The sequence below is a fragment of the Copadichromis virginalis genome, linkage group LG14 (assembly GCF_057382275.1).
Source record: "Copadichromis virginalis isolate Kocher_CV1m ecotype Utaka linkage group LG14, C_Virginalis_male_GT1.1, whole genome shotgun sequence".
NCBI classification, from domain to species: domain Eukaryota; kingdom Metazoa; phylum Chordata; class Actinopteri; order Cichliformes; family Cichlidae; genus Copadichromis; species Copadichromis virginalis.
The window spans coordinates 5,064,346-5,078,994 of NC_140631.1; the positions used below are offsets into that span (position 1 = coordinate 5,064,346).

At 39.3% G+C, this 14,649-nt stretch overlaps 1 protein-coding gene across 3 annotated transcripts in view; it reads right to left on the minus strand.

Annotated features, from left to right (window-relative positions):
* nf1a (neurofibromin 1a) overlaps positions 1-14,649 on the minus strand; it is a 129,714-nt gene that overhangs the window by 44,013 nt on the left and 71,052 nt on the right. For all 3 annotated transcript variants that reach the window (XM_085479085.1, XM_085479086.1, XM_085479084.1), the window contains 5 exons: positions 11,309-11,467; positions 10,130-10,227; positions 8,844-8,990; positions 8,595-8,741; positions 4,529-4,639 (listed from right to left, as the gene is read on the minus strand). In XM_085479085.1, the coding sequence (XP_085335211.1) occupies positions 4,529-4,639; positions 8,595-8,741; positions 8,844-8,990; positions 10,130-10,227; positions 11,309-11,467 (662 nt within the window). The remainder of the gene's footprint in view (positions 1-4,528; positions 4,640-8,594; positions 8,742-8,843; positions 8,991-10,129; positions 10,228-11,308; positions 11,468-14,649) is intronic.

A 14,649-nucleotide genomic window follows, 5' to 3' on the forward strand; every position in this document is an offset into this window, starting at 1 on the left:
CCATCCTTGAACAGAGGGGGTTGCTTATCACACCAACTGGTCTGCCACTTATAATCCAGTTTTGAGATCCCTTCCCAGATGCTTTAACGCCCACTCACGTCTTGTGTCAGTTGATCTCAATAAGTCACATGATAGGGTGAGGCAAGGTCTCACAATGGTTTTTACCCAAAACCTCTGATGATAATGATCCACACCCTTTTTCACACTTTGGCTCATGCGATGAAGCACATGATCAACAGTGCTCAACAACTCTAACTCCCACCAGGGCTCAAAATCTGGGACTCTCCACCATGTGATGTAACAAGTAGCATAACAAATTACTTTTTCAGAGGAGTAATTAAGTAACTTACTGCATTACTTTGAAAAAAGTGTTCTGTATGTGTAACACTGACTTTTTAAAATAACGACTCAACACTGATCACAACAAAGAGGGAAAATACCCCAACAAACATGCACAAACATTTGACCCACAGCATGCAATTAATCTGCCAGTGACAACCGATAAGGAATCAAAAAAATAAGTGATATCAATAATGGAATCGAAATTCCTAAATCCTTCATTAATCCCATCCCTGGGTGTTATTACACAAAGACAGAGAGGAGATTCCAACCAATCAACAAATGATATTCAAATGAGCAAGGGTGTGAGCACCCCTGTGTCTGTCATGTCTTTGAGAGAAGCGGTTTGTAAAAAATGGCTTATAAAAATGGAAACTGCCGTTTCTAAATGAAGGTGTTTATTATTCGGGGGAAACAAATCCAAACATAGATGGCCCTGTGTGCAAAGGTGATCCCTCCCCTGCCCCATTATAACATAAATTAACTTTGGAAAGCTGAGTTCAGTTTCTCTAGTCACACCTAGCCCTGATTACTGATACACTTCAATCAAGAAATTTAAATAGGACCTGCCTGACAAAGTGGAGTAGACCAAAAAGATCCTCAAAAGCCATACATCATGTCACGAGCCAAGGAAACCCAGGAACAAATGAGAAACAAAGTAATTGAGGTCCCTCAGTCTGGAAATGATTATAAAGCCATTTCTAGAGCCGTGGGACTCCAGTGAGCACCATTATCCACAAAAGGCAAAAACATAGAACAGTGGTGAACCTTCCAAGGAGTGAATTGCTGACCAAAATAACCTTAAGAACGAAGCGAGGACTCATCCAAGAGGTCACAAAACACGCCAGCACAACATCCAAAGAACTGCAGGGCTAACATCAATGTTCATGACAAATTGGGCAAAAATGGCCTTCATGGCAGAGCTCCAAGATGAAAACCATTGCTGTGCAAAAGGAACATAGAAGGTCATCACAGTTTTACCAGAAAACATGTTGATGACTGTATTCTCTATACTGACAAAGACAAAAGTTGTACCTTTGGAAGGTTTGAGTCCCATTACATCTGGTGTAAAACTAACACAGAATTTCAGAAAAGGATCATCATGCCAACATTAAAATAGGGTGGTGGTAGTGTGATGGTCTGGGGCTATTTTGCTGCCTTAGCACATGGAAGACTTGCTGTGTTATATGGCACCACGAATCTTGCTTTCTACCAACACATCCTGAGGAAGACTGTCCGATCATCTGTTTGTGACCTCAAGCTGAAGTGCACTTGGGTTCTGCAGCAGGACAATGATCCAAAACACACCAGGAAGTCCACCTCTGAATGGCTTAAAAAAACAAAATGAAGACTTTGGAGTGGCCTAGTCAAAGTGCTGACCTAAATCCAATCTGAGCGCCTTGAGGCGACTGTTGTTGTGATTTGGCGCTATATAAAACATTAAAAAAAAAAACCAGAATTGAATCGATCAAGATTCTGTGGCATGACCTTAAAAAGCTCCAATGTGGTTGAATTACAACAATTCTGCAAAGATGAGTTGGCCAGAATTCAAAGACTCATTGCCAGTTATTTCAAACACTCTACTGCAGTCAACCAGGTATTAGGTTTAGGGGGCAATCCAAAAAAGAATCCAGCGATTCCAGTGGATTCCAGTGAAACTCCATGATTATCAGCATAGTGTACAGTTTAAGCTAAATAGTATTCTACACAGCTCACTACAAAGTTGTGAAATTGGAATTAAAGTGCACTGATTGTACCACCAAAACAATTCAACGGACATGTTTATCACGATTGTTTTTCACCAGAAAAACATTTTTGTTCTATTGCAGTGTAAATGCTGTTAAAATGTTAAGTTACATAATTTCATGAATATATATAGTTTGCGTTGAAATGTCTTTATTTGAAATGTACATGTGTAAGGTGAGAGCTAGTGTCTCGTGAGAATACCCTTAACGAGAGCACACGAGACTTTTCATGGACTGCGAGGGAGCAGATGTCTCTCATGAAGCGATTTAAGCTAAAAGTTTACTAAAAGAAAGGGCAATACAAGGACTTAAGGACCTCTTTTCAGGACAAGCAGCCAACGAGGTATTTGTCATTTGAGAAATGTTTTTTATTTGTGTTTGGACTTAATATGTGTACTGTAAAGTTGCTAATTGTTTGTACTGTTCGCTCGTGACCAGTTCTCACGGCGTATTGGCGTAATGGCGTATCGGCGTACTGGTGATGGTGAAGCTGAGGAGAGAAGGCCCAAGTAATAAACGCCCGTTTCAAAGAACCGACCTGTGTCTGTGTTGTCGTGAAGAGAGCTACATGCAGTGTATGCAGATCAATAACAAGTAGCTCAGAGAAAAATCAAAGCATTTGCTTTGAGAGAACGGTCAGGTATTTCTTTGCTGCTGGTGGCACTAAAAAGTTGGAAATCACTTCACTCAGTGAAAACAGATTTACTAAAAAAAAGTGGCAGACATTTTAAAATTGATGTGTTTTTGATATGTGCATATGTCCTTCGACTGTATGTAAAATGACTGTAATATCATTACACATAGGTTCTTGCTGTAGTGTGAAAACAAGCGTATATAATAATGTGGCAGAGATTTTTAAATTGAGACATCTGTTTGTGGTACCCATATTACTCTTGTTCCTGTAAAGTGAAAACAGCTGCATCTCGCCTCTGTCAGTGCGCCCCAGGGTGGCTGTGGCTACAATGTAGCTTGCCATCACCAGTGTGTGAATGTGTGTGTGAATGGGTGGATGACTGGATATGTAAAGCGCTTTGGGGTCCTTAGGGACTAGTAAAGCGCTATATAAATACAGGCCATTTACCATCTAATAAAGTTGTTGGATATTGTAAAATTAATGTGTTGTTAACCATACTGTATATTATTGTATGTTATTGCAAAGTTAGACACTTAGAAAGACAAAAATAAACACTCATAATAACTAGAATAATAAATCTGACAAATAATAATAATATCCAACCATAAAATAATAATAATAATAATTCTTGGATGCTATTGCATTGGCACACTAAATAATAATAATCAGAATAATAAATCAGACAAATAATATACAGTATTTCTTGATGCATGCTCAATCATCCAGATAAGGAGATTCCAAAAAATTAGGAAGGCTTGGTAAGGTTTATGCTGCACATCAACTTTTAAATGTCCGCCATTACTGATGAAAATCTCAAAATCTTAGAAGAACTGCAGCCACTTCCCACTCTCTCTGAATGGTACTCATAACCATTGATCAATGGTCATTCCTCAGTGATCAATAGCAGTTGACCAATGGCCTTTGATAGGTGGTTGCTGATCAATGGTCATGACAATTTGCATATTAATGATCAAGAAACTGGCCTGTCAGCCCATTGTTCGCCAGTGGTGCTAGTTTCATTCATCATGCAAATGTATGTTCATAAGGGTGGGGAAACCTGCAGTCAGCTGAGACTGAAGAAGTCACTTGGATGAATGACGAAACATTTCTCCCACTGAAAGTGCTACGTCCAGATGAACTGAATCAACTTTCGGAAATGTCTCAATACTGAGACTCTCCAACAATTGCACTTAGAACTGAATAAGCTTCTAGGATGAGAGGTGAAACGTCTTCAAGAATTACTTAGAGAAGTCCAGAACCTTTTTTCCCAAGCTCCTTAGACAATGCCTCAGTACTATTGTACTGGCACACTCAATAATAATAAAGATTGGGATGTCAATACTGTGAATGCTTTGGGACACTCAAATAAGCAGATACAAAATGGTTTTTACATTGCATGCTCAGGCACCAATCGTAGACAGAACTGACACAACAGGGTCCTATTTTTAAAAACCAAAAACCAATCTGTTTGAAGCAGATACTGTCTCAACTACTGTTGATAGGTGCATACTGGTATCCAGGAAACATCACACACTAACACCATACACAGGATGTGTGGTTAGTGGCTAATCTAGAAATAATTCATCCAACTTGCCAGCACACATTCTGACAGATACAATATATCTTTACAGAATAGCTCTGTCCTGACTAATTTGAAACCTCCACATTTCATTTTTGGCAAAGGAAATTTTAAATGCAAGGTTTGCTTGACAGCAATTTAAAATGAACCAAAGTCTCTAACAACAAATGCACTCTTATCTATTATTTTGTCAGTTTACTAAATTGAGAAATAAGTAAAGCCAAGTCCTACCTGCGGGCGACATAGTAGAACACTGGATTTCCAATCTTTGAGGTTCCTGCCTGGTAGAAAATGTTGAGGGTCTTTAAGGCTTTGAATTCCTCCTTCTCATGTACTTGATGCCTGTAGAACAAAAAGAAGCGCTGAAGATAGTAAATTAAGCAAATAAAGTTACAACCCAACTGGTAAAATAACAAACCAGTTTTATTTGTTGTTTCTCTATTGTCCCCTTGGCCCTTACTCAGAGGTTTATCAGACTTGTTATCTGACTTAGTGCTCAGTTCAAATAAAATAATTGTTGTGGATGATTTTGACAGCCTCAACACAGCATTTAATCTATTATTAGACTCAATTAGCTTCTCTCAAAATGTAAAAGAACCCACAACAACGTTAACCACACTCTCCATCTAGTTCTGAGATATGGCATGGAAACCGAACACTTAAAAGTATTCATTGAAAACCCTTCGATCATTTCCTAACAACAATAAAATTTACAATAATGGATCACACAGCAGTTGGGAATACTTTTAAATACAGCCGATAGCGCTGTAACTAAACTTAAGGGTATAATTCCTCCACTGTTATCTTCTTTAATGCCATTTGCTAACACAGTACAGAGCAGCTACCTTAACTCGGGTTTTATCCTGGATTCCAGCATGCTGTCTGCCTTAGTTTATGAACACCTTTATCCATGCTATCTGATGGGTCAAGATACCTCATCCTCCTGTTTTGATATTTTGTGCCTGAATCCTTATTTGGCATCCGCAGCATTGCCCTCCTTGGTGCATGCAGGAGTCGGGAATAAGAATCTGTTTTATTGTGCAGGTGGACGTCAACCTAACCCAAATGGCTTGTTTTTAAAGAAGTTTAGTGATTTATTATTCTCCACTATTAAGCCGTTTAGGATTGCTTACAGATGGAAATATTAACATTCACATAGATGATTAGCTCCTGTTTCCAAGTTGTCACCTTGGATAAATTAGATAAACACCATACGCCTCTTAAAGTGTTCTTGTGGAAAAGGTGAGCACTAGTGAAGGAAAATTCAGTTTGTATTCATCCCCTTCAGCAAAAGGATCTTTTCATCTTTTCTTTCAACAGTTCAGTTAGAGATGCACGGGCTGACTGTTTCTCACACTTGGTTACAAATAGAACAGGTAATCCTATGGCGTTATTTGACACCATTAATAATATTGTTACTTCTGCTCCACCTGCTGTCCCACTCTCCTCAGTATATACAGTCCTGATTAAAAGTTTAAGACCACTTGAAAAAAAATCATATTTTGCATGGTTGGATCTTAACAAGGTTCCAAGTAGAGCTTCAATATGCAACAAGAAGAAATGGGAGTGAGACAAAACATTTTTTGGAGCATGCAATTTATCGAAAACAATGCTTAAATTGAAACAGGCTGTTTTATAACTGATTAAAAATTTAGGACCACATGCCTTTAAGAGGCAAACTCTATGCAAAAATGTGAATTCATTGTCATCTTCTGTCAGGTAGTCACGATGGCAAAGGCAAAAAAACGTTCCCTTTTGGACCGTGGTCGGGTTTTTGAACTGCATAAGCAGGGTCTCTCGCAGCGTGCCATTGCTGCTGAGGCGGGACGCAGTCAGACAGTCATTTGGAATTTCTTAAATGATCCTGATGGTTATAGGAACAAAAAGGTCAAGTGGAAGACCCAAGAAACCCTTACCAGCACTGAGCTGGAGGATCCAATTGGCTGTTTGTCAAGACACTGGACAATCCTCGACCCAAATTAAGGCCATTACTGGTGCCGACTGCAGCCTCATAATCATCAGACGGCATCTTAGACCGAATGGCTTCAAAAACATTAAAGATCTTAAATGGTCTTGTCTCATTAAATGCCAGAGACTGAAAGAGAGCACTAAACACTGAAAGGTGAAAGAAAGTTTTATCCTCTGATGTGAAAAAATTTAACCTTGATGGTCCTGGTGGTTTCCAACGTTACTGGCATGACAAGCAGATCCCACCTGAGATGTTTTCTGTGCACCACAGTGGAGGAGGCGCCATAATGGCCTGGGGTGCTTTTTCCTTCAGTGGAACAATGGAGCTTCAGGAGGTGCAGGGGGGGCGAATGGCCACTGGCTATGTCCAGATGTTGCAGAGAGCATCCCTCATGACTGAGGGCCCTCGTCTGTGTGGTAACAACTGGGATTTTCAACATGACAACGCTACAGTACACAATGCCTGCAGGACAAGGAACTTCTTGCAGGAGAATACCATCACTCTTTTGGACCATCCTGCGTGTTCCCCTGATCTAAATCCAATTGAGAACCTTTGGGGATGGATGGCAAGGGAAGTTTACAAAAATGGACAACAGTTCCAGACAGTAGACACCCTTCGTGTTCGCCGCTTGGAGAAATGTTCCTTTTTGATCGGCTGTAAAAAAGCCCGTTTCAGTTTAAGCATTGTTTTCAATAACTTGCATGTTCAAAAAAACGTTTTCTCACTCTCATTTCTTCTTGTTGGATGTTGGAGCTCTTCTTGGTTCCAACCATGCAAAATATGACTTTCTGGCATTTTTCAAGTGGTTTGAAACATTTGATTGGGACTGTGTATGTTCTGCTCGGCCTTAGTGGATCATTGCACTGTTGACTGTAGTATTTAATTACAGTGATTAGAGCATGCTATAGGAATGAAAGATACTGTGTTGCAGTGATTTGAATCATAACTATTTAATAGACTTCACCTTGTTCATTTAAATAGGGACCCCTCTTTAGGGCTGTTCGATATAACGATATATATCGGATGACGATATAAAAAAATCTATCGTTTCATTTTATGCTATCGTTTGTTTCGTGGTGTCGCAAAATAAACTGTTTACGGCAATATTTTTTCATCGTTTTGATGGTCACTGTAGTGGCTATATTCATTTCTCTTTCTCTTATATTTAATATAGCCACACTACGGACGGACAAGCGCCTGTTTTTATGCGTTGTCGTTAGCAACAACGACGGTAAAACCATCGCGTGTCAGCTTGTTTATTTTCCACATAAACCTTTCACAATAAAGCTCAAGATCCTGTTGAGACTTTTCAAAATAAACTGAATCACACGAAAGAGTATGCAGAGTATTTACGGATGAGAAGCAAAGAAGAGCCGTCAGGTGCTAAAAAATAGACCTTAGACTCAAACGTTAGAACAGGCTTTTCCCTGCAGCACGCCGTGTAATAAATACAACAAAAACGGCGGCCGTTACAACATGTGTCTAAACATGCATAATTTCATGCATCGGTTAAAATACTTGACTCCAGGTACACGACACCCAGCTGGAAACACTTCCCGCAAGTCGAGCTGCCCGAGATTCACAGAATTTACAGAAAATGTTAAATTTTTGTGATTTATATCGTTATCGGGACGATAGAGGTCTTATATCGGGACGATGAGATTTTGGTCATATCGCACAGCCCTACCCCTCTTCACACACTAAGGTTAATTATTAAGGTCCACAGGGTTCAGTGCTAGGACCAGTTCTGTTTACATTTACATGCTTCCCTTAGGCAACATCAATAGAAAGCATAGCATACCTTCTACCTACCTGCCCATGAAGCCAGACAGCACAGACTGATTGTCTTAAAGGCCTGGATAACCTCTAATTAATATTTTTTGTCTCTTTTTACATTTATGAAGAATATCCTTTGCTCTTAGACTGCCAGCTTACTTGAAGTTATAAGGGTATTAAAAGCAGAAAGGGGGGGGAAGAGCCTTCACCTTTCAGGACCCTCTTCTGTGGATCTAGCTCTCAGTTTGGATTTGGGAGACAGACACCCCCTCTACGTTTTAGATTTGGTTCAAAACTTTCTTTTTTGACAGCAAATAGACAGGGCTTAATCAGGTCGCCCTGAATCCTCCTTTACTTGCGTTGCAAAAGGCCTAGGCTGCTAGGGCTTCCCATGATGCACTGAGATAAAAGTTGAAATTGAATACAATGAAAGCTTCCTATAAAGTGTTAATGCATCTAAAACTAAAGATGGACAGACTTACAACCCATAAATGGGAAAAAAGTGCTTATTGAGTCAGAACCATTATGTTGACAAGCTGTTATCAATCTTACCTGGTCATAAACTCCTCAAACTTGGAGCTGGTCAGATTGAGACTAGACCAGTGAGTGTCAGCCACAGGTTTGTGTTCCGGCGGTCCTAGGTAAGCCAGCAAGGTGGCCATCTTGTCAAAAGGTCGCCTACCTACAGCCTTGTGGTCCCTAAAATAAAATTGTGACTCATGATTTAATGATCAAAAATAAAAATGTAATGATTAAAAATAAAAATAAAAAATCTAATTTAATGAAATACAAAATTCTGACCTGTTACTGGATAAGTACTGGCCAATTCTTTCCTGATTATTCCACAGCAGCCGGTGGAGAGCCAGCACATTACCGTCACTGATAAATGACAGACTGTGGTTGACAGAATCACTGGGTGGAGAGTCAGATGCTATGTCCAAGAAAAACCTGGGGCAGAGAGAGAAGATTGCCAGCTCAACTTAAGGTCAGAAGAAACACGACAGCAAGCACTTCATTGATTTAGTTTGCAAAGTTTTTGGTTTGTCTGAACTGTCACATGACCACATAGCTCAGGTTTCCCTGACTACACAAACTCTGTTGATATAAAATGTTTGATTCGTTTGTTATTTTTTTGTTAGTGACTGGTCAAACAACTGATGAACAGTCAGCATGAACAGTCAGCATGGTGGTACTAGTGAGAAGAGAGGGGATCATTAATTGCCACGATGAGTCTGTGATTCATGTCAGGCAGCAGGTGTCAAAAAATTACGACAAGGAAAAGAAAAAAATCTAAAGACTGAAAAAGTTGCTAATTGCCAGAAAGAAATAACATCTGGTGTATCTTTATATAAAAAGCATACCAGAGGTTCTGGGTCTAACAAAAGTATTATATGAGGAGGGTTTCAGCATGTGAGTTCACATACACTGGAGTAAATAATTATTTGATCCCCTGCTGAATTTGTAAGCTTGCTCACTTACAAAGAAATCAACCATCTGAAAATTTTATGGCAGTTTCACTTATCGGAGGGAGACAGACTATAAGCCAAAAATCCAGAAAAAAACGCATTACATAAAAATAAATGATGCATGTCTATAACCCAGCCAGAAATCTGTCTCTCACCGATTGGCTGCATGTTCATGTGGCACACAGATTACCATCTCATCAAATCAGTTACAGATATGCCAACTTGTTGTGTAAATAAAACATGCCTGTCCACAGAATGATTTTTCTCCATTCCTACCTATTCACTACCATGGGCAAGACCCCACCACTGCCCGCCTATTTTCAGGTCTCAGAGCCCTCTCGCACTATGAAAACTAACCAGAAGGTATTTGGGACAGATTATATATTATATTGGCTAATTAAAATATATTTAAGAAACAAAACAAAACAAGCAGTCCTATAACGTCCAATATTTGAGCACACACTGACAAAAAAATACAAACAAACATATCAGTAAATATACTTTTTAACTGGATATAGTTAAGTTAGAATTTCACAGCAATCCATTATATAGGGGGCAGGGATATCTCTAGGGATAGGGATACAAACAGTATTTACAGTAACAGTAGTTCCCTGCATTTACCTTCGGGCTGAATCAAAGTTGCTCTTCACAAAGTCATTAAAAGGCCTCATGTGTTCTTCTTTTGTAAATAAGACGTGGTTTGCAATACTCTGCAAAATCTGAAATAAAAAATACAAGAGATTCACAATAAGCTCATGTTATGTGAGTTGTGTGATCTTGCTCGAGTTCAAAGAGAATGGTTACCCTCAGGTTTAATCCTGATATCAAATACAGGTTACTGGGATCTGAACAGACACTTATATCAGGTACACTATGCCAAAAGATTTCTCTTTAATGCAGTACAGTGTTTCACTATCTTTGTGCTCAGTCTCACAATAAAAACTTACCTCCTGCTAAAATTATTAATGTCACTCTATACCCAGACTGTAGGAGCTTCTTTTTAAACCAGACGTGATCACAAGGTTTAAGATAGTCAGTGACATTTTAAACTTTATTAGTCATGTGTCTATGATGCCTACTCATTGATGGCATTTTTGCCAAACAAAATTAGGTTAAGGACACTTTATTTGTACCTGTGGATACAAATAAAGGGGGTAAAAATACATTTCTTTAGATCTCTTCTTGTACGTCACTTATCCTCATGTGGATTTTCAAAAAACAAACAAACAAAAAACCCAGAAAAAAAATAAATAAATCACAGAATAAGTAAAAAGTTTGGCTATTGGAGCCAAACTGTTTTAAAGGTTTGTTCTTCTGCTCCATTGAACTAGAAGACTTCATTCAGAAGGAAGAAACTGAAAGTTGATATGCACAGGATGCAAAGTGTCAAACAAAATTGAACCAGCCAATGGGTATAATTCTCTGGCATACAGAGATGCTGGGTTCAGCTGTCGCTAGGGATGGGAATTGTGAACCGGTTCTTGTAGAATCGAATATCTTTAATATGCTGCTTAGGGATGGTGTTGACTCTCAAACAACCCAGTGGGAAAATAATGAGAATTGAAATTGAAAGGAATCGAATTAGGCAGCAGCCTCTTTGCTTAGGCTGCTGCCCCCGTGACCCGGCCCCGGATAAAGCGGATGAAGATGGATGGATGGATGGAGGAATCGAATTAAGAAGTGATATTGATAATGGAATCTGAATCGCTAAATTCTTATTAATTCCCATCCCTAGACTTAGGGATGTAACCATTTTTTTCTGGTTACTTTCATGGCAGCCCTCATATCCAATAAGCTTACCTTGGACATGAGTTTGAGCCCCCGTTCTATCCTGGGCAGAGGCTTCTTGTCTAAAATACCAGTCTCATAGGGGGACACAATAGCAGGGTTGATGAAGCGCAGAAACATAGCACTGCCCACCGCACCAATGCTGTTCTGTGGGAACCGCTGACTCACAACCTGTGTGAGGGAGTATGGAGAGAGTGGAGGGAAAAAAAATGTTGGCGAACACAAACGGAAAATACAGAACAGAAGGGAAAAGTATAAGAAGAGGGACCAGTTTGAAAAAAAGGGAAGGAGACAATATTAAAAGTTGATTTTGGTACATTCAAGAGCAAATGAGGGAATGATAATAATAACAAAATATACATGTATCAATATGTGTAACAGAGATATTTGAGCTGAGTCATGATCAGGCCAAAAAATGCTGCGCTCAGGAGGAGAGCCTAGCTAGGAAGAAATATGACAAAAGACTTGGACATGATCCGAGTTTATTCTGGTTGTACCAGGAGTGAAAAAGGTTTTTACTCCAGTTACAGCAGAAGAAACATGCAAGAGAGGAAAAACATGACAATCAACCCAGCTGTCTCCTCTCTGTTGGTGAAAGATGAAAACAGGAAATGATTACACAAACTGACAGAAGACAGATGACAGATGTTAAGCCATGAATTGTGATTAAAGTATAAGATGGTGGTGCCTCTTTTAATTCAATTACTAGAAGAAGAAATGAAAAAATACAAACTTCCTACAAATATATATACACAGCTACAACATCAGGCTATAACCCCATATCATCAACACAAACGTCAAAATCATCAGTAAGGCTTTACAATTATGGACAGAGACAGCTATTCCATCTTGTGGATCAAACTAAGTTACTAAAAGAATGACGGTAACCTATAACTTTATTATGTTATTTATTTTACATCTCATTCCAACCACCCATCAGCAGTTGTTTTATTACATGCAGAAAATGCATATGATAAATGCGCGTTGGGTGACCTGTTCATTGGTAGATAGATGACACTGATGACAACACATGAAAACTCGCTAACCTGCTATGAGCAACAGAGGGCAAGGATTAGTGAGTGTCAGAGCCACAATCCGGGAGGAAACACAGACCACACATTAACACATTTCACACTTAGATGCACTGGTCCAGGAATGCCTCAGGTAGATTAAGACAGGTGGTGAAGAGGAACAGCACAGGAACTATTATTAAAGACCAAGCCGCTGCACAAGATGTACCATCGAGAGATAGCGAGGCTGTTGACATTAAGAAATCCTACCACTGACTACAAGAGTCCAGCCTAAAGGATACCAGAAGCTCTTATCCCACCAGCACAAGAACAAAGCCTAAGCACTAGACCTCTAAAGGCAACAGTCTACCACAGCTGAAAGTTGTAAGCTACGCAAAAGTACCCTGCAGATGGAATACAAGTTGGAACAGCATTTACTTAGAGGCACAACCAGGTTGCTGGAACAGTTTCCAATAACATCTATGTACATCAGGAGTTGGGAATCGGTGGGAAAGATATCGTCAATTTTTTATGTTCTTGGACCTGATTGGTGACCAGTTGGTCAGACGTGTATGACATGTATGTTGCGTGTTTAATGCATGTGCAACACATTCACACTGGCACAGAAAAATAGTCAGATGCACACTCACAGCCACACACTAACATGACAATTGCATGTAAGCTTTTCACTATGAGTTAAGGTATAGTTAACCAAAGTAAACATTGAAGGAACCACCAAAAAAAGGTTGTAACAACAAAGGTACACAGACAAAACTAAAGCTGTCCAGAGCTTAGAGCTAGCCACTAGCCAGCTGCCTCAGTAAGAGTAGTCACCAGATTCAGTTCCTGGGTAAGGTGTTCTGACTGGGCATGTCCTAATGGTTTGAGGCCCGGGCAGAGACCAAGGACATGCTGGAGATCTCTCTATGTCCCTTATATCTACCTACCTACCTACCTGGTAGAGGACCCGAGCTTGAAGGATACACTTCCCGCGGACAATACATTCTGCAACCATTACCGAGAGCAACCAGCTGATCTACACTACAGTGGCAGTGATCAGTGAGATGAACAGCCACAAGAAGCAGTACCCTCCATTGAGAGAAGGAGACTAGAGGCCAAGATCAAGGTAGTAGGGAGGAAGGTTAGCCGACTATTGGAGCTGCAGAAAGGTGCAATGAAGAAGATGCCTAAGAAGTAAACCTACATGTTGAAATACAGCAGGTTGAGCTGATACCAAAGAGTTTAATTTTGGCTTCATCTCCTCTTTCTCCCTAGCCTTCTATCAATCATTTCACAAAGCAAGATTTATAGTAGACCTGGACATGCTTCATCATAAACCAATGTTTCTAGGATGTTTGTGAACTACTTTTGTGTTTATGTTCTTAACATAATGGTGTTATCAGTGATGTTCTTGGTGATAATGGTCTTTTTATATTTTTTCATTTTCTAAATAATCACAACAACCAACTACACTGAACTGACTGTGGTATCAGATCAAAACTTTGAGGATCAAAAGTCAATGGACATTTCAGAACATTTTCAGTTTAAACAACCCTTAAAGAAAGTCTGTGTGTACCGCAAGTACTAGAATTGACCAAAAACTCTACAAATGGTCAAATTTGTGACTACAAATTACAATCAGTGTTTATAATTTGTGGACAAACAGTGTTAAATGAAATATAGAGCAGGAAATACGCAAAATGTCCTGAAAAGGACTATGCTATTATTGGCAAGTTAGGTTTCTTGGTAGTTCATAATAAAGTAACAATCACAATACAAAGATGACAGTTGATAAAAAGCATTTTTTATAGCAACTCAAGGGGCTTCATAACTAAAACATTAACAAAGCTGTATCTCCACACTGTTGTCCGTGTAAGTAAGGGTGAATTATTTATGACAGAACGGTATAGATAAAACCAAGAAGCTCTAAAATGTAAAAAGTTTTATGTTTGCCTGCTGTAATTCATGTATTTTACTTTGATATTTTGAATTTTAAAAGGTCACAGAAAGTTAGTGGCTGCTCTCCTAGATGCAAAGAGTAAATGATGCACAACTTCCTGTAGGTAAAGCCAGTCAGTGCCTGCAAAAGCAAAAATGTTCCACTTCAAAGTTTGGGGAAACTACTGACACTCGCCTTAGAGAAATGTTTCCCTAAGTCTCCCCAAGTTCCCCATGTCTGGCTGAAATGAAGCAAAATCGTCAAAAATCCTTTAAAAAAAAAAAAACTTTAAAAGTAATTAATACAAGAGTCTATAAGTATGTGAATGTCACTGTATTTGCTTAAAGATTAAATATAGACCTGAATGTAGTGGTAGAGCAAAAGTCTGATTATCAACAAAGTCA